At 44.6% G+C, this 20,024-nt stretch overlaps 1 protein-coding gene across 1 annotated transcript in view; it reads left to right on the forward strand.

The window, feature by feature from the left end:
• Positions 1 to 20,024, forward strand: part of LOC105725547 (BOS complex subunit NOMO1) — a 65,189-nt gene that overhangs the window by 20,235 nt on the left and 24,930 nt on the right. The window contains exons 8-18 of the mRNA XM_064362525.1: positions 84 to 221; positions 550 to 639; positions 3,815 to 3,920; positions 4,099 to 4,249; positions 9,506 to 9,680; positions 11,038 to 11,179; positions 12,272 to 12,403; positions 13,823 to 13,959; positions 15,818 to 15,905; positions 19,161 to 19,224; positions 19,794 to 19,889. Of these exons, the coding sequence (XP_064218595.1) occupies positions 84 to 221; positions 550 to 639; positions 3,815 to 3,920; positions 4,099 to 4,249; positions 9,506 to 9,680; positions 11,038 to 11,179; positions 12,272 to 12,403; positions 13,823 to 13,959; positions 15,818 to 15,905; positions 19,161 to 19,224; positions 19,794 to 19,889 (1,319 nt within the window). The remainder of the gene's footprint in view (positions 1 to 83; positions 222 to 549; positions 640 to 3,814; positions 3,921 to 4,098; positions 4,250 to 9,505; positions 9,681 to 11,037; positions 11,180 to 12,271; positions 12,404 to 13,822; positions 13,960 to 15,817; positions 15,906 to 19,160; positions 19,225 to 19,793; positions 19,890 to 20,024) is intronic.

A 20,024-nucleotide genomic window follows, 5' to 3' on the forward strand; every position in this document is an offset into this window, starting at 1 on the left:
ACTTTCCTATGATGTGGCTAATTGATGGTAATTAGAACCTGTAAATGGAAAAGGAAGTCTTGTCTTTTGTTTCCCTGGCATAGGATGTCCTGGGCTGCAGTGTCTCACCAGTGCCTGGGTTCCAGCCCCAAGATGAGAGTCTGGTATATTTGTGCTACACTGTCTCCAGAGAAGATGGCTCCTTCTCCTTCTATTCCTTGCCAAGTGGGGGCTACACTGTGGTAAGTGAAGCAGATTTCTGTTCTGTTGATGTCTGGGACTCTCATGACAAAGTAAGAGCCAATGCTGTTTGGGTGTTAAAGGAGCAGATGGTTGGCCTGCAGTTCTCTGAACACGCTGTTAGGCAGTAACTTAAGATGAGACGTTCACTCCTTAGTAATATCTACAAAAAGGGCTGGGCTTCCTCTTTTCAAATCTGCAACAGTTATGATGAATGTTTCTCTTGACCTGTCTTGAACCCTTGTCATCTATGAGCTGCTGGATTGATTATTAATATTGATGATTGATCATGTTAGTGGTTCTTAGTAATTAATAGACTCTTCCTTCCAGATTCCATTCTATCGGGGGGAGAGAATTACCTTTGATGTGGCGCCTTCCAGACTCGACTTTACAGTGGAGCATGACAGCCTGAAAATCGAGGTAAGGCTTTCCTGTCTTCTGGAGGGACAGGTGTTTGAGTTCCCACCCCTAGGCACGGGTGTTGCAGACATGTTTTTAAAAAAAATCAATTGTTTTATCTGGAAGAGCTGTGGGAAAAAGTGCAATCTGGTATTATGTTCTTACACATGATGTCCTTATGGTAGAGATCTGGATTCCTAGTTAAATCCACTAATTCAGTGAAATATATTTATTGAGTTCCAGAGACATACATTTCAGGCATCATTTCAGGACTGGGGATACAGCAGTGACCAAAGAGGCAAAAATTCTTGTCTGTGTGAATCTCATTTTTTTTTTTTTTTGAGACAGGGTCTCACTGTGTGGCTCAGGCTGGAGTGGAGTGTACGATCTTAGCTCACTGCAACGTCTGCCTCCAGGGCTCAAGTGATCCTCTTACCTCAGCCTCTTGAGTAGCTGGGACCACAGGCGTGTGCTACCATGCCCAGCTAATTTTTGTATTTTTTGTAGAGATGTTGCCCATGCTGTTCTGTAATTCGTGGATTCAAGTGATCTGACTGCCTCGGCTTCCCACAGTGTTGGGATTACAGGCGTGAGTCACTGCGCCTGGCTAGACCTCATGTTCTAATGACAGGAAGGGCCAATACATGTATAGATGAATAAGTTAGAAAGTACGGTAGAAGGTGATAAGTGTTCTCTAGAAAAATAAAGGAAGAAAGGAGATCATACAATTTCAGGGTGGAGACAGGGTTTGCAGTTGTACATAGGGTGTTTTTGGGAAGTCCTCCAGCCCTCCCTGTGAAGGTGACATTTGAGTAACAACCTGAAGGGAAAGAACGAGTGAACCGTACTTACTCGTGCAGGAAGAGCGTGTGAGACTGAGGGAACGTCATGTGCAAAGATCCTGAAGCAGGAGTGTGCTGAAGGGTTTGGTATACCCCCAGGAGGCCAGGTGGCTGGAGTGTAGGGAATGAGCAAGGAATGAGGAGGTGAAGAGTGGGCCAGGGAGGTGACGGGGCAGATTGTGCAGGGCCTGGTGGGCCACTCTGCCTATAACTCTGGGTGAAAATTGGTGCCACTGGAAGGTTCCTAGCAGAGGAGCAGTGTGATCCTTCCGGCTTCTGTGTTGAGGATAGTTTGCAGGGTGTCAGGGTGGAAGTGGGGCACTGTTTGGGATGCCATGGCTGTCAACCGGATGAGAACTGGCAGAGCTCGGACCATGGTGCTGGGAATGAGCAGGGTGATAGGTGACTTGATAAACTCCCTCGACCCTCACATAGATGGTAAATGTATTTTTCATCTCACTTATGTCTCCTTTAATTATGGGAGTAGAAAATGGTTACTGTAGAAAATTGCCTAGCTAGAGCAAATCCCAAAAGAAAACAACAGCCTCTCCTAAGTAGACCACCCAATGTTAGAGTTATTGAAAAAATTATATTTTAATTGTTTTCTTTTAATAATACATTTGAAAGTACTGTGTTAAAATAGCTTAAACTGGCAGGAGTGGGCTTTTGGGTCATATGCACAGTGGGGTGCAGGCTCTGCTTTTTAAGATTCAGTAGACTGTTTGACTGTTCTGCGGTACACTGGAGGGGGGAAGAAAAGGGTGAGAAGATGAAGGCTTTGCTTTGCTTCACACAGCACGCAGAGAAGGATGGGGCCAGGTGAGCAGACAGAGATATTCCCAGATCACAGCCAGATACAAATTTTGAAAATGATGAATGGTGTTTCAGGAAATGGGGGAACTGTAAGTTCCCTGAGGTCAGGAACTGCGAGTGTCTTATTCTTTACTGTTTTCCTACCATGTGATTTAGTGCCTGGCATGTAATAGGTGCCCAGTAAAAATATTTGTTGGGTACATATGCGAATTAATAAATAGGTAATGGATGGAATGAAACATATCTTTTTGGAAAGATCAAGAAGGGCTACCTGTCATGTGAGACCATCACTAAGAAACCATTTGCTGAAAAAAAAAAAAAAGAAAAGAAAGGCTCCCCACCTAAAAAGGAAGTCATTTAATTACTTAAAGCTTCATCTCAAATGCTGTTACACATGTGCGTGCACACATTGATTCAGGAGTCAGTTATTGAGTGCCTGCTGTGTACCAGATGACCAAGACAGAAAAGATCCATGTCTTCCTGAGGTGCCGTGCTAGTGGGAGGAAGACAACTAAAATCAAACAAGGACATTTGAGATACTGTAAGTTTGATGAAGATACTAAAAGAGCTTAGCTGTGGTGACCTTGGGGATGCATGGATCAGGGCTGGAACTCATTGACTGCAGAGAAAGCACAAGTGTGCTGCACACAGGCAAGTGGGCTACAGACGCAGACACACGGAGCCTGGGAGCATGTAAGAGTCAGTGATGGGGGTGGAGGAGGGTGGTCTAGGTGAATTTCTTGCTTTCTTTTTTCTTTTCTTTTTTTTTTTGAGACAGAGTCTCACTGTGTCTCACAGGCTGGTACAATCTTGGCTTACTGCAATCTCTTCCTGACAAGTTCAAGTGATACTCCTGCCTCAGCCTCCCCAGTAACTGGGAGTACTGGTGCCTGCCACCACGCCTGGCTAGTTTTTATGTTTTTAGTAGAGACACATTTCATCATGTTGGCCAGGCTGGTCTTGAACTCCTGACCTCAAGTGATCCGCCTGCCTCAGTCTCCCAAAGTTCTGAGATTACAGGCGTGAGCCACTGTGCCCGGCCTAAGTGGATTTCATAAGGACCCGAAAGAAAAATAGGAGGGAGCATGTGAGACTTTGCAGAGGTGGAAACCACAGGACTGATAGATGCTGAAGGAGCAGGGAATGGGCATCCAAAGTGATGCTGGGGTATTTGTGGGAGACTGGAAGAAGACGTGGTTCACCAGAATGGGGGTATCTGGAGGGGAGGAGACAGCACAGGGATGAGGGTGTGGGGCATTTAGAATCCTGAGTCAGTGACCTTTTAACTTGGGAAGTAAGTCTCTAGACCTTTTCTGTTCTGCTGTTTAACACACAGCAGTGTGTTGGGAGCACAACAGAGAAGACAGATGTGGGTAAAATAAGAGGTACCCCAGCTGGCACACAGCACCAGGAGTCTGGGGGTCGGGAGGTGGGCAGCAGGGGCAGACATGGTAGGCGATGGCTGGCGCAGCAGAAGGAGGCTTCGTGGCTCTGGCACAGGAGCATCTTCGAGCACCTTCTTCCTGTTCTTTGTTTTCTAGCCCGTGTTCCACGTCATGGGGTTCTCCGTCACCGGGAGGGTCTTGAACGGACCAGAAGGAGATGGTGTTTCAGAGGCAGTAGTCACCCTGAATAACCAAATCAAAGGTGGGCTGACACACTAGCCTTGGGCTGAGGACCAGTGCTCTTTTGGATCACAGAGGGAAATGGAAAGGAACTGATGACTATATGAAAACATGGCAGCTTTTGGTCTCAAGTATTCTGGTGTACATATAAGTACAGTTGTTCTTGGCTTATCTTTTGTTCGTGTGTTTTTGTTTTATAGTTAAAACAAAAGCTGATGGCTCATTCCGCCTGGAGAACATAACCACAGGGACATATACCATCCATGCTCAGAAAGAGCACCTCTACTTTGAAACGGTCACCATCAAAATTGCACCGAACACACCTCAGCTGGCTGACATTATTGCAACAGGGTAAGCTTATCGTGTGGATTTGAAAGCACCAGCGTTTATGCTGGCGGCCGGTGGAGGAGAAAATGACCTGTGATCTGACTGTGTGTCTTTGCTGAGCTTAAGGATTTAAGAAAGAGTAGTTCGTTCGTTCTTTTTCTTTTCTTTTTTTTTTTTTTTGAGATGGAGTCTTACCCTGTCACCCAGGCTGTAGTTCAGTGGTGCCATCTCAGCTCACTGCAACCTCTGCCTCTCAGGTCCAAGCGATTCTCCTGCCTCAGCTTCCCAAGTAGCTGGCAGTACAGGCATGCCCCACTATGCCCAGCTAATTTTTGTATTTTTTAGTAGAGACAGGGTTCCACTATATGTCGGCCAGGCTAGTCTCAACTCCTAATTTCAGGTGATCGGCCCACCTCAGCCTCCCAAAGTTCTGGGATTTCAAATGTGAGCCACTGCGCCTGGCCAAGTAAGATTAGTTCTAAATCTTACAAACTGAAGGTACTGACATGTCGAATGCTTAATGAAAAGTCCCTTGCTTCAAGTTAAAATGGGCTTGTTAAACTAAAAAAAGGTCTTTCATGTCTTATCTTTCACAGGACCCTCTTTGCTTAATTTTGAGAACTTTGGAAGATGGTATCATTGGTTGAGAAAGCTTATTGGAAGGTGCTTCAGGTCATTGGTGTACTTCTTCCTGCTTATAGTTACTCGTTATACTATAAGTACAGGCGGGGACATCTTTTGGCTGAATTCCTGTGGTTTTACCATCATCTGAAGCAAAATTGTGTAGAGCCAAGAACTCAGGCTTTGGAGTCAGATCCCAGATCCACCTGTGTGTAACCTGCAGAACAGTTTTAGACATCACAGTTGCTCACAGAACAGTAGCTTAGAAGGAGAGCACAGGGTCTGCTTGGAAGAAGCGTGGCATGAGCCAAGTCAGGCAGTCTCATAGCAGCATGAGGTGGCTGTGGGTGTAAAGCTGGGTGCTGCTGGAGCAGAATGTGCTGGCAGGTGAAGGAGGTGATGAGGACAACCCCTCCGGGGCATAGGGGCTTTCTCCTCCTGGGGCCAAGGAGCCATGAATAGTTCTGAGCATCAAGATAACAAGCTTCCATTATTGTTTTCAATTGGGCATTCTGAAAACGATGGCATGGAGGAGAGTGGGTTTGAAGGAGACAGGACTTGGGCACAGGAGGTCTGAAAACAGAGACAACAAGGGCTTGTCTTGTAGGGAAGTCAAGGACAAACTGGTGAGATATTTAGGCTGCTCAGCTTGAGAGGTGTGATGGCTGGGGACAGAAAGAGGAGCCCGTTAGGTGATGAGGATTCAGTTTTGGGCACATTAGTCTGTAGGACCACTAGGTGGAGCTCTTCAATAGGTGCTTACATGGATTGTAAATCCTGATGATTCGGCTGCAGGTGGCAGCCAGGACCTCAAATATGTATGTACAGGTAGCACTAGAAAAACAGTAGGCTAAAAACAGAGTACCAGGTGGCGCAAGGGGGACTTAGGGAACATGAGGTCATAGGAGCTAAGAAAGTAAGTTTAGGGTATGAGGTAGTGCCTGACAAGGAGGTCCAGGGAGCGGAGCCCTGGAGAACACAGTCCACTGGCTTGATCGCTGAGGAGACCACAGTGACCCTTTTCTGTAGACAGATGGAGGCTGAGGTCAAAGAGTCCAGTGGGGAATGGAAGATGAGGAAGCAAATCACCCTCAGAAAGTAATTCTTGGATATAAGTCCTACCCCCCTTCCAGAAACACTTTGCGCAACTACTGTAGGTGAGGCACTTAGATACCAAATGCTTGGTATCTAATAATTAATCATGCTAACATTCCAGAGATGGGGCTTTCACCCTACCAGGCAGACAGACTTAAGACAAATACATGTGTGGCCAAGCGTGGTGGCTCATGCCTGTAATCCATCCTAACACTGGGAGGCAGAGGCGGAGTTTAAGCCTGGAGTTTGAGACCAGGAGTTTGAGACCAGCCTGGGCAACTTGGCAAAACACCACTTCTACCAAAAATACAAAAATTACCTAGTCTCATAACCTGGTCTAAAAATAATAAACAGATAAAAATTAAAAAATAAAATAAGATTAATAAGATTTTAAGGCCAGGCGCAGTGGCTCAAGCCTGTAATCCCAGCACTTTGGGAGGCCAAGGTGGGCAGATTGCCTGAGGTCAGGAGTTCGAGACCAGTCTGGCCAACATGGTAAAATCCCATCTCTATTAAAATACAAAAAAATTAACTGGTTGTGGTGGCATGTACCTGTAATCTCAGCTACTTGGGAGGCTGAGGCAGGGGAATTGCTTGAACCAGGGAGGTGGAGGTTGCAGTGAGCCAAGATCATGCCATTGCACTCCAACCTGAGCAACAGAGCGAGACTCCATCCCAAAAAAACAAAGATTAAAAAAATAGACAAATACATTTGTGATGCTAAATTATGGCAAGTATTGTGCAGGGAAGAGACCAGGGAATTGCAAGAAGACATGATTTAGACTGGGTGCTCTGCAAGGCTCTCTGAGTTGCAGAGTCCTTAGTGAAGACTAAAAGTTAGCTAAATAAAGACCTTCCTTAGCAGAGGAGCAGTGTGCTCAGAGGCCTGGACAGGATAGAAAGGACCTGAAAGGCGCTCTGTGCAGCTGGAGGAGGTGGGTGAGGTCAGGGAGCTCTGGGGCCTTGTAGCCCTGCTTTGGGATTGGGCTTTGCTCCCTAATTCAGTGGAAACCTGTTAAGAGTTTTCAGTTGGCAAGGGAGTTTGATAGAGATCATGGCACTTTAAAAAGTTTGTTTTTCTTCCTGGCTGCTGTGTGGAGAATGGATTGGAGGGAAGCCATGGTATGAACAGAAGGACCAGATAGGAGGCAGTGGCAGTTGTCCGGAGGAGATATGGTGGTGGCTGGGCCCAGGGGCTGGCAGGGGAGGGAGCCAGGATAGATGGATTTGGTAGGTCATATAGAGAAAACACCCACAGGCCTGTGCTGTTGAGGTTTCAGATTTCTTATTTGAGCCACTGGGTGGGTGGAGGAGATGCTGTTCACAGAGATGGAGGAAATATATTTATTTTCTCCTTTAAAGTAGAGTATTTGGGTCAAAGAAAGAAAAATAGCATTGAGCATTTTTGGAAAATCTCCTATCTTTTTTTTTGGTCAACATAGTACATTTGCCTTTTTAGCACACTGATATTTCTTACTATTTCTCTTCCTTTTTATTTTTTTTTGAGGCAGAGTCTCGCTCTGTCACCCAGGCTGGAGTACGGTGGCACCATCTTGGCTCACTGCAGCCTCTGCCTCTTAAGTGATTCTCCTGCCTTAGCCTCCTGAGTAGCTAGGATTACAGACACATGCTACCACACCTGGCAAATTTTTATATTTTTTAGTAAAGAAGGGGTTTTGCCATGTTGACCAGGCTGGTCTTGAACTCCTGACCTCAAGTCACCCACCCACCTCGGCCTCCCAAAGTGCTAGGATTACAGGCTAAGCCACCGTGCCTAGTCTTCCTTTACCAAAAAAAAAAAAAAAAAAAAAAAAAAAAATTATTCAATTTATTTTAAGAACAAACTCTTTGATTTCTGTCCAAGTGACTGTGAAAATAGAGTTATCTCAACATCCACCAAGATAACCAGTTTCTGAACATATATATATTAAACCTTGCTGAAAGAATTTATTGATACAAATCAATTGTTAAGGGCTTCAGTATAATGGAACCATCTTACTACCACCCTTTTGGCTTATTTTTCCAAACTAAGCCAGTATAGGTTTGAGGTTTAGTGAAAATAAAATAGGCACTTCTTTTTAATAGCAATATGAGCCAAAACAGATCTTATGGTTCAAATATTTACAACTTAAGGAGGCAAAGAGATTTGGTAGGAAATAGACGAGGTGATGTGTCCCCTGACAGGTACACAAATCCAGAGACTATGAAAGGTCCTTAGGAATGGTTCTCTCAGTGTTTGCTTCCCATCCTTTATTCTGAAAGTTCACAGTAGGGGAATGTGAGAACCAAAATGCATATTTTAGGTCAGGGATTGGGACGCTTTTTCTGTGGCTAGCCAGAGAATAAATATTTTAGGCTTCATGGGCCATATGGTCTCTAAGACAACAGCTGAGATAGACAATTTGTAAATGAATGGGCAGAGTGCAACTAAACTACATTTTTAGACACCGAAATTTACATTTCATACAATTTTTACAAGTTACGAAGTATTATCCTTCTTTTGATTTTTTTTTTTTATTTTAACCATAAAGAGTGTAAAAACCTTTTTTTTGGCTTGCGTTTCATACTCTGAAGAAATGAATGTTTTTCCTTATTCCTAGATTTCATGTACATAATCTTCCACCGTTTCATTGTTTTCCACTGTTTTTTATTTGAGGCTGAGTGGTAGTTCCAACATTTAATGTACCTCTAATTGTCAGAATCCAACATTCTTTATTATCTTTATGTCAAAAGTAACTAACTTTTATGTAAAATGATTGTTGAAGGTTCTTTAAGATGAACGGTTGAAAAAACAACTGTGGCCTCCAGCTAGGATGTACTATTACACTGTGACACACCAACTGCTTCACAAATGAAGACCAGCACTCCAGAGATGATGGTCTTTGTAGAAGTGCCTTTCACGTATTTTTCGAGGGATGCCTTGCACCACCTTACTCCTCAAGTAGAATCTGAAATCTGCATCATTACCTTAATAGGGCTTTTCAGTTATAAGTTGTGTTTGTGGGTTCTACCTCCCAAGGAGTTCAATTTTAGCTTTGCATTTTTTAACTTAATTACCTTTTCTGTTCCAATGTCTCAGTTTGCTTTCATCCATGCTTTATATATAATCACAAACCAGGAAGGCATCTATGATAATCCTGCCTTATTTGATGGCCTGGTTAATGCCACGGTTTCTTACGCAGCTTAGAGCTTTTGCTTTTAAGGACTAGCCCACATTCACAGTCCAAAGTCGCTCCACTGTCAACGATCCAATTACCTGAAACGTTTTTATTATCTGCAGATTTTCTTAAAATTGCTTCTGCAGTTGGGGGGATTGCCAGATGTCACCCAGAACACACAGACAGCCCCACTACGGGCCCCTGTTCTGTAGAAAGAGGTCCAGTCTTCCTCCTGAAGTTTGCATTTTAAAACCAGAATCATATGGACTGCGTTGTGTCTTTTCTTTAAGATTAAACTATTCCCAGGAACAAGGGCTGGGAGAGAGCTACATCTTTTTTGGTTGATAAGAGCCTTTCCTGTTATAATTGAGTCCTCATGCTGGAATGAATGGTCTTCTCTTTGCAGGTTCAGTGTCTGTGGTCAGATATCAATCATTCGCTTCCCCGACACCGTCAAGCAGATGAGTAAATACAAAGTTGTCCTGTCATCTCAAGACAAGGACAAGTCTTTGGTCACCGTGGAGACGGATACTCATGGATCATTTTGTTTTAAAGCAAAACCAGGGACTTATAAAGTTCAGGTGCGATTTGTTGTTTTAGATTTAAAATGTTTTGAGAAAAAGCAGTGATTTTTTAGAAGGGTTATTAGCTAGAATGGAGCATTCCAGTTTCCAACTTCTTGTTTTTAAGTTTTTACAATCCTGCACCAGTAGAGTAGAGCCAGATAGGCATCCAGCAAAAAATAGTGCCATCTGCCTCTATCTTTTCCAGTCATGGTGTTTATTAGGTTTGTATCAGGCTGCCAGTCAGCTCCTCCACCTTCAGGCTTCTGCCTGCTGTGGAATATTGATGAGTCCAAGGGGAGACCAAAAATGAACTCTATTAATGGGAATTCAAAAATGGCCACAGTACATGGCTTCTAGGACCCCAGGCCAAAATGGAGCTTCCCATTTCCTGCTTTGCCCTGACTTGAAGATGGCTGGGCAGGGACCATGCGACTTATCTGTTCAAGCAGGCCGAGAAGGGAAGATACTCTGGCCTTGGTCTCATCACCATGGTGAAAGCCCAAGCCACAGCTGGCTCAAGCAAGCAAGAGACAGGACAGAGCAGAGGTCAGCCCATTTTGTCTTTGAGTGCAGCGGCCCTGCCCTGGGGGAGAGACTTTCTGTGGGCTCTCACCCATCAAATCAGCAGCTGCCCTTCCTCCCAGTGGAAAAGCAAATAACACAAAGGGAGAGGGCCGGGAAGGTTCCCTTCTAGACTGCTCTCCTCTAGGGCAGAGTGGGGTCCCACCCTCTGTGGGAAACAGGGAAGGAGATCATGTTCTCCCTGCTTCCACAGAATAACATGGTGTGTGAGTTGACAGCTGCCTTTATTAAATGGTAGCTGGCTTCTTGCAAAGATGTCCACATTGACAAGCCTTTAGAAGCCCTTTGGGAAGCATGATGGACTTTTCCAAGGAAGGGCAGTGTCATCTTGACTCGTGTGAAAGAGTTGACCGCTGCTCTCTTTGCCTGTTCCTCTTGTTAGCCATGAAAGGCATACAGAACAAAAGGAAGAAGAAAATGACTTAATTCCACCAGTGTCATCCACATAGTCTGAAGCCAGGAAAAGTGACTGGGATGTGGTTTGATTTCCAGTATATAAGTGAGGCATGTCACCTTTGTGTGCCTCTGTGGGGAATTAGGCCAGATAGACTTTTGTGCAGACACGTGGGTCTGTTGAGGCTAATTTTTCATCTGGGTAGAACCGTGTTTACTTCACACATGTTATTCATTGATTTGTTGTGATTTTAAAATCGGCCTGGAAATGAACCTTTGGCCTTCAAAATCTCTTTAGTCTTGGACCCAAATGAACATTCTAGTGCCCCGTAGATCAAGGGGAATACCCCCCACCCTGCCGCATGCAGCCTCTAATGTTTCATCGATGTTTCTGCAGGTGATAGTTCCTGAGGCAGAGACCAGAGCAGGGCTGACATTGAAACCCCAGATGTTTCCTCTTACTGTGACCGACAGGCCTGTGATGGATGTGGCCTTTGTACAGTTTTTGGCATCAGTTTCTGGGAAAGTCTCTTGTTTGGGTAAGATATCACTGGAAAGCAAGAACACCTAGTTTCAAAGAAGTCAGCAGGTAAGGGTGGGATCTTGGGAAACTTTTCCTCATTAGGGACATTGAAAATAAAAGTAGAATCTGTTCCTGGAGAGTGGCTTTTGAGTGTCCTTATTACATGTAGTTCTATCTGAATAATTGCCACGGGAATCACTAGAACATTCTCTTGGAGTATTTCTGCTTTGGCTCCCAGTGGAGCACAAAGGTTTCTTTTTTCCCCTCTCTGAGTGTGCAGAGAGGATGGAATTAGGCCCAGTTTTCATTCCTGGCTCAGTGTCTTACTAGCTGTGAGACTGCATTTTACTTGTCCAGCCTCAGTTTTTCATCTTTAAAATGGGAATGCTACCCCTCTTAAGGTTTTTAATGAGGCTTCAGTATGCTCATGTCAAGAGGGAGTGCAGCACAGTGGCTAGGGCACAAACTCAAACCAGACTCCTTGGGCTTTTGACCCCCGTATGCGTGACCTGGGGCAAGTTACTTAACCTCTGTGTGCTTCTGAGTTCTTCTTCTGTGATATGGAGCTAGTAATAGTACCAACCTCACAGGGTCGTGAGGATCTAATGAGTTAGAGCGTGTTTAGCCTTTCCAATAGTGCCTGGCCCACAGAAAGAGCCATGTAAATCTTTGCTATCTTTATTAATATTATCATTGTGCTAGAGGGCTGAGTTCTGTGCCTGGTTAAAATGGTCACTCAGTGACTGTTTCGTCACTTCCTGCCCTTTTCTCTGGCTCTTATTGGTGCTCCACGAATGTTCCTGCCCCATTTCATCTTGCCTCCCACGTAGGTGCTCTATGAACGTTGCTTTCCTTTTCTTGTCTTCTCTGGCTCACATAGGAGTGTTCAATGAATGAGGGGCCGCTTTCACCGCCAGTGCCTTCCTTGTCTGCTACTGATCACCAACATGGCGGGAGGCTTCTTGGAGTCAAGTCGACACATGTTAGCTTGAAAGAACGCCTCCCACCACTGCCTCTTAGGAGCTCAGCAGTAGCAAGAAGCTATTACATAGGCTTAGGATTCGAACCTGGCCTGGGTCACATGGGGCCCTCCTTCTTTCTCCTGCAGATACCTGCGGTGACCTACTGGTGACTCTGCAGTCACTGAGCCGCCAGGGTGAGAAGCGGAGCCTCCAGCTCTCCGGCAAGGTCAACTCCATGACTTTCACCTTTGACAGCGTGCTCCCGGGAAGATACAAAAGTAAGAACTGGAATGCGACATCCTGTGGCCCTCACACACTTCTTGTCTTTGTAAGCTTTCTAAGACCTAGGTCTCAAATTGTATTATGACCATGTACCTTTCCTGGTTTAAGTCTTCTTTGCCTCATGGCGTTGACTGTGCATTATTTAGCATTGGACAAGCGTGGAGGAGTCTAGGCTCTGAACTGACTGCCACCTTGTCAGCACAACCCACTGTCTGCTTCTGTTTAGGGAGAGTGCCCCAATGTACAGCATTTTGTTTCTGAAGGCCAGAAAAAGGAGTGTGAAATAGTTCCACTGATGTGTTCTACTAACTTAGCACCAGTACTGGTGCTGAGTACTGACCATGGCAAGGTACTGGAGCTCCCCGAAACTCAGTTTTCCCGTCTGTAAAATAGATGTAATAGAATCTTTCTGCAGAACATAAGACTAAATGAAGTAAAATTTATAAAGCCCCTTAGGCAGGGAGCCGGCTAAGTAACAGGTGCCCACAAATATTAGTTCCCTTTTCCCTGCCCTTCTCAAGAAGCCACTTCTCACCTGTATTTCTGCTTTTTCAGAAATCAGCTTGGAGCTACTGGCAATGGGCAGCTTATAAAATGGACTGCTGTTTCTGGAATTATATTAATATTTTCTGTTACAGCAGGGCTTGGGAGACTACAAAAACTGCCTGCCTGTTTTTATAAGCATAGTTTTCTTAGAACACAGCCTAGCCCATTTGTTTATGGATTCTCTATGGCCGCTCATGTGTAACAGCAGCTGAGTCAAGTGGTTGAGACCAACAAAGCCTGTGGCCTACAAAGCTGGAAAGGGTTACAGAAGAGTCTGTGGATCCCCGAATGCCTTACTTGCAGCCTGATCTTACAGGCCCCATTGGATTTCTTTCTTGATGACGTAATGGACATTGGTTCTAGTTTTCCTTTCTTTCTTTCTTTTTTTTTGAAATGGAGCCTCTCTCTGTCACCCAGGCTGGAGTGTGGTTGTGCGATCCTGGCTTACTGCAGCCTCTCTGCTTTCTGGGTGCAGGAGATTCTCTTGCCTCAGCTTCCCGAGTAGCTGGGATTACAGGTGTGCGCCACCATACCTGGCTAATTTTTGTATTTTTAGTAGAGATGGGGTTTTGCCATGTTGGTCAAGCTGGTCTTGAACTCCTGGCCTCAAGCTGTCTGCCTGCCTCGGGCTCCCAAAGTGCTGGGATTATAGGCGTGGGCCACCACGCTCAACTCCTGGTTTTCTTTAGCAGTCATTTATTCTAAGCACTGCTACTTATAAATATATGTATGTGTATATTTCTGTTTTTATGTCTACATACACACCCGGTTTTTAAAATTAGTTAATTCATGATCGTTGTTTGTGATGGTGTGCAGAGGGGTGGTGTGCTCCACGCCCATGTGTCTGTTTTTGGTGTTTGCTTTTGCAGTAAGCATCATACATGAGGATTGGTGCTGGAAGAACAAGAGCCTGGAGGTAGAAGTGCTGGAGGATGACGTGTCTGGTGTTGAGTTCAGGCAGACGGGCTACATGCTGAGATGTTCCTTGTCTCACGCCATCACTCTGGTATGTGTGGCTTACAGAGAGTCTCTTATTTGGAAAAAACGCTCACCTTGTGGATATCAAGAAAGACTAACATGCCAGAAATATTGTAAACGTAATTAACTCAGGTTTCCTTTTCTGCCCCTTGACTTGCTCACCTGTTATGGAAGGCATAATCAGGAAGCATTTATAATCTCTCCGTGGAAGGACCCCTGTATTTAGGAGATTTTCTTGTCCTGGCCCCGCATTAAATCTGACTGGTGATTTGGGGTGTTCTTTGCTATAGTGCAGAGCACACTGACTTTATATTCTTAGTAATAATAGCTTTGGGTAAATTCATTTACTGCTTCTCAGCCTCAGTTTTCACCAAAAATTGAGATCATCGTACCTATTTCTCAGCGTTATGTTAGGGCTTAAGTGAACCTCCTAGGTATTAAAGTGTCTTCGGTGTACACTGCTCTTATTTATCAAGAAGCTGCCAAGTGAGTTTCTCTGGTATGTGTATTCGGTGTTTTTCTTTGAGATGGAGTCTTGCTCTGTTGCCCAGGCTGGAGTTCACACCACAACCTCTGCCTCCTGGGTTCAAGTGATTCTCCCACCTCAGCCTCCCAAGTAGCTGCTATCACAGGTGTGCACCACCACACCGAGCTAATTTTTTGTTGTTGTTTTTTTGTAGTTTTAGTAGAGACAGGGTTCCACGATGTTGGCCAGGCTGGTCTCGAACTCCTTACCTTGGGTGATCCACCCACCTCAGCCTCTCAGAGTGCTGGGATTATAGGCGTGAGCCACTGTGCCCTGCCTTCTCTGGTATAGTTATTCCAGCACGGAGGACAGAGCTGTAAACAGGATCTTAGTCTCTTGACTGTGGACTCTGTGGCCTGAAAGGCAGAGTGAAATAGGTTTCAGGAGCACCTATGTCATTCCCTTTATGAATTTTCTATAATGTTTTGATGTTGAGCAGTGGCAGACGTCATTGTCAGGTCTTAGTTTCTATGTAGAGAAACAGGCAAATGACAATTAAGTGACTACTGATGTTGAACACTAGAAGAATTGAAACTGGTGTTTCAACAGCTTACTGCCTTAACTGCTTAATTACAAACACTCGACAAGCTGATTTGTGACAGGAGATAGGTTAATATCTGGTTGATAGTAAGTGATGGATATTTAGGAAACCTTTCCCTTTCAGCAATGGAGTGGATTTCCAGCTCCCTTATACTAAGACCCTTTTTTGTTGTTGCTGTTGTTGACACTTCCTTAACCCCTTCTTTGTCTCCTACCACTCTTCCCTCAGTGGCTGGGCCCCAGCTGCAGTGGTCCTCTCCAGTCCCATACCAAGCTTACTCCCTGCTCAGGGCCTTTGCACACACTCTCTCCTCTGCCTGGAATGTTGTGTCTTCTTCAGAAACACATGTCATTAGTTTTTCCTCCTCATTCAGGCTGCAGCCCTAGTTTAGGAAAGATGTGCCCTGGAACCAGCGAGCTAAAGACCCCTAGGTGGGGATTGTTCTTCTCTTGCTTCCCTGTTTATTTTCACAGCTTCCTTACTTACCAGCTGAGATCACTAATTTATTTGCTGACTCATTGATTTTGTCTTCCTGTATTAGAACATAAGCGCTGTGAGAGCAGGAGCCATGGTGGTGGCTCCCAAGGCCCAGCCTTGTGTCTGTCACATAGCAGGTGCTCAATAAATATTAGTTGATTGGATGAAAAAGAGCACGCTTTTGTTGGAAGTTTTGGGAGGTTTTAAATTTTCCTGTGGCACCCAACTGCTCAGATGATTAATGAGCAAAACAGATGACTGGTTTGGAAAGAGAAATATTATTAATCATCTTGGTGTCTCCATCTCTCCTAGTAAGTCATCGTATTGGCTTTGCTCCCTTAGGAATTTTATCAGGATGGAAATGGACGTGAGAACGTGGGGATTTATAACCTCTCCAAAGGAGTTAACCGATTCTGCCTGTCCAAACCTGGTAAGTTTGGAAGGATTGATGTGCTACAAATTAGAAGAATGGAAAGGCACCAGAGGATGGTTTTGAAGGCATTTTTTCCTACCTTGGTTCTGTTTGCATCAAGCTTTCAAGTTCAGTGTATTCAGTCTGCTCTTTTTTTTCTGTCTCTCTTGGGTTTGAATTGGGTAGAGACTACTGGGCCCTTTTGCCACTGAAAATATACCATTGGGCGGCCAGGTGTGGTGGCTCAAGCCTGTAATCCCAGCACTTTGGGAGGCCGAGGTAGGTGGATCACAAGGTCAAGAGATCGAGACCATCCTGGTCAACATGGTGAAACCCTGTCTCTACTAAAAATACAAAAAATTAGCTGGGCATAGTGGCGCGTGCCTGTAGTCCCAGCTACTCGGGAGGCTGAGGCAGGAGAATTGCCTGAACCCAGGAGGCAGAGGTTGCGGTGAGCCGAGATCGCGCCATTGCACTCCAGCCTGGGTAACAAGAGCGAAACTCCGTCTCAAAAAAAAAAAAAGAAAAGAAAATATACCATTGGGCAATGACCTCTCTTTAAAGTGCTGTCTTAAAAATTGAATCAGTGGCTTCCGTCTCTCTCTCTCTCTCTCTTTTTTTTCCTTTCTTTTTGATATGGAGTCTCGCTATGTCACCCAGGCTGGAGTATAGTGGCTCGACCTTGGCTCACTGCAGCCTCTGCCTCCTGGGTTCAAGCGATTCTCCTGCCTCAGCTTCCTTACTAGCTCGGATTACAAGCAGCCGCCACCATGCCTGACTGATTTTTGTATTTTTAGTAGAGATGGGTTTCATCACGTTGTCTAGGCTGGTCTCGACTCCTGACCTCAAGTGATCTGCCTGTCCCAGCCTCCCAAAGTGCTGGAATTACAGGTGTGAGCAACTGCACCCACCCCTCTCTCTTTTATAACAGCTTTTTTTGGAGGCAGAATTTGCATATCATAAAACTCACCTATTTAAGATATATAATAAAATGATTTGTAGTCCATTTACCTAGTTGCACAACCATGGCCAGAATCCAGTTTTAGAGCTGTTCATTACCCACAGTGTAAGATCCTCTGTACCTGCTGACAGTTCATCCCTGTTTCCAGCCACAGGCAACCACTGATCTGTTTTCTGTTCCAATGGATTTGCTTTTTTTGGATGTTTATCATACAGGGTTGGTATTTTGTCTGGCTTTTATTTAACATATCTTTGAAGTTTATCTGTGTCATAGCACATATCAGTAATTTGTTGTGTTACATTGCTGAATAGTATTCCGGTATATGGTTATATCATATTTTGCATATCCATTTACCAATCGGTGGATATTTCTAGTTTGGCCCTATTATGAATAATGTTGTGGACATTCTTGTACAAGTCTTTGTGTCTATATGTTTTCATTTTTCTTGTTTAGATACCCAGGAATGGAATTGTTGGATTGCGTGCTAAATTATGTTTAATTTTTAAAGAAACTGTCAAATTGTTTTCCACAGAGGCTGTGTCATTTGATATTCCCACCAGCAATGCATGAGGGATTCTGTTTCTTCACCTCCTTCACCAACATTTGTTATTATCTTGTTTTATTGTAGCCATCCTGGTAGATGTGAAGTAGTGTCTATATTGGTTTTATTTTGCATTTTCCTAATGAATAATTCAGTGGCTCCTCCCCTTGGTTCCCAAGATAAAATACAAACTCCTTGACCTGACCTTAGCTCCTGTGTAACCCAGCCGTGTCTGCTACTCTCTCTCGTCCAGCCACTCTGTCCTTCTGGGTGTCAGTTCAGCTGCCTTTGGCTACACTTAACAAAATCCATACAGCAGTGCCATCAGCAAGTGGGCGTTTATTTGGCTCAGTAAAGAAGTGTGGCAGTGTGTGGCTGCCAGCATGAGTTCAGCAGCTGGTAGATGGTAGAGGTGGTGTCTTCATGATTCTTTAGGCCTTTCCCTTGTATTTTTTGCCTTACATTTTCAAAATGGCTATGATTAGAAAACTTATGTTTGAAGGCGAAAGACAAGGAGGGGGCAGGCGAACATTTCCTCGTGCCCCCTCCTCCAGTAAGCTACTTGTCTGTATTATTGGCCAGAACCATGTCACATGGTTACTTCTCGCTGCAAGAGGGGCTGAGACAGTTGGATGCGCTGCCCAAGGCTGAGCATGTTGCTACCCTCAACATAACCATGGCTTGTTCTCAAGGCAGGAAGGAGGCCTGTTGAGGAAACACTGACCCAGCCTGTGAGGCAGATGCTGTTCTCTGTGGACATGTCCTCCTGCCCCTCCTAGCCGGGGCATTCTTACCCATCAGTTCAGTATTGCTTCCCTGGGGGAAGATGGCCTCTAGGGCCACTTAGACCTGCCTTCTACACTCTTGCCCTCAGCACTCACTTCTGTCCCCTTCTTGCGTGTGCCACAATTCATTTTTTTTGTTTGTGGCTGTCAAATGCCCTCCTCTCTCTGTGGATGGTAAACTCCGTGAAGACAGAGACCACTGCTCTGTCATACCCCGTTGTGTACCAGTACCTAGGACAATATATGGCCAGGAAGAGGCACTCTGTCAATATTTGTTGAATGAAAGACCAAACAAATGAATGGAGAAAACTAATTGTTTCTTGTTTTTTGGATGGTAACTACTCGGGCTTGTTGAGTGCAATGAAAACAGCAGGGTAGCTTGAACTAATTTCAGGCTTTTGTAGAAAATGTGGCCAAAATATTGGTTAATGATTTAGGGGAATACATTGTTATTCCTTGTATCTTCCTGAAATTGACTGTATTCCTCTGACAAGTGATGAAATATGCCCCTACTCAGAGCATCCTCCCACGTAGACTCATACTTTTCTGGGGCTTCCCTGAGTCCTTGCCTCCTTTTTAGGAATATTTATAGGAAGAAATTGAGGCTGTGGTTATCTCTTGGATCCTTAATAGAATCTTTTAAGTAGAAAATTATCCTCAGTCCAATTTGCAGTAGCAGTGTACTTTCTGTTCCTTCTCATTCACTTGGTGTGCGCAGATTTAACTACTATGAGTTGTTACATTATGGAAAATGAAAACCGCTTGCCTGTGATTGGACTGTCATGTGGATATGGTGATTGGTACGAAGCCGTCACAGGCAGTGGAAACGATGCCTGCCCAGTATTCTGATCCCATTATTGCTGGTCTGCGATACCTTTTGAGTTTTCACATGCAAAGAGCTGCCTGCTGTTGAATTTCAAATGTCAGAGTTGCTCAATGTAATAGATGCCGTTCTCTGAAAATTGCTTTTGATTTCCTGTCTGTAGGCGTGTACAAAGTGACCCCTCGCTCCTGCCACAGGTTTGAGCAAGCGTTCTACACCTATGACACGTAAGCCCGGGAATTGAATGCTTTGTGTGTTTGTGTACGTTCCATGGAGGAGAGCAAGTGTGCTTCGCTCCTCCATCTACTTCAGAAAACCAAAGGAATTTTTCTGTTTTTTTTCTGAAAGAGGCAAGGTTAGGTCTTCAACAGAATTTCTGGATAAGGGTTTTAAGACACTTGGATTAGTTACTGAGAAACCGGAGAGAGGATCTCTTTCCCAAGAATTCTGTAACCCCAGGATAGAGGGCTGTGTTTTTGAAGTGGCTTAAATAGAAGCTCTGTTGCCTCTCTCAGCCCTCACTGATGGACATCCGTCAAGCTCAAATCAGCCATTTTTATATTTTTACAGACATGTGTGGGTTTCACTGGGAGTTGGAAGTGTAAAGTTTTGGAGTGGAGGATTAGTTTACTCTTTAAAATACTTCTGTGGATCTCCAGAGTTATTTTACCCCAGGCTAAGAGCAGTTTTCTGTAGTAAATTTAGGGTCAGGAAGGGTGCCCAAATAGGGGTATTGCTGATGATCTTCCGAGAATGAGTAGGTTCTGCTGTTTCCTTCCTCTTCTTTGATTTATAGGTCTTCACCTAGTATCTTGACGTTGACAGCCATTCGCCACCATGTCCTTGGAACTATCACCACTGACAAAATGATGGATGTCACTGTGACTATCAAGTAAGTCGAGCGTTCTGCAGTGGGCTGAGAGTGGTAGGGAAGGTGTGGATGAGGTCTGGAGGTCTCTAATAGACTCTGGAAATTAGTTTTGATTTCTTATCTCTAGATGTGTATACAAGTGGCCTTCTTCTGTTA

Source organism: Aotus nancymaae, unplaced genomic scaffold (genome assembly GCF_030222135.1).
Source record: "Aotus nancymaae isolate 86718 unplaced genomic scaffold, 86718_ANA_hifiasm-v0.15.2.pri h1tg000049l, whole genome shotgun sequence".
NCBI classification, from domain to species: Eukaryota; Metazoa; Chordata; class Mammalia; order Primates; family Aotidae; genus Aotus; species Aotus nancymaae.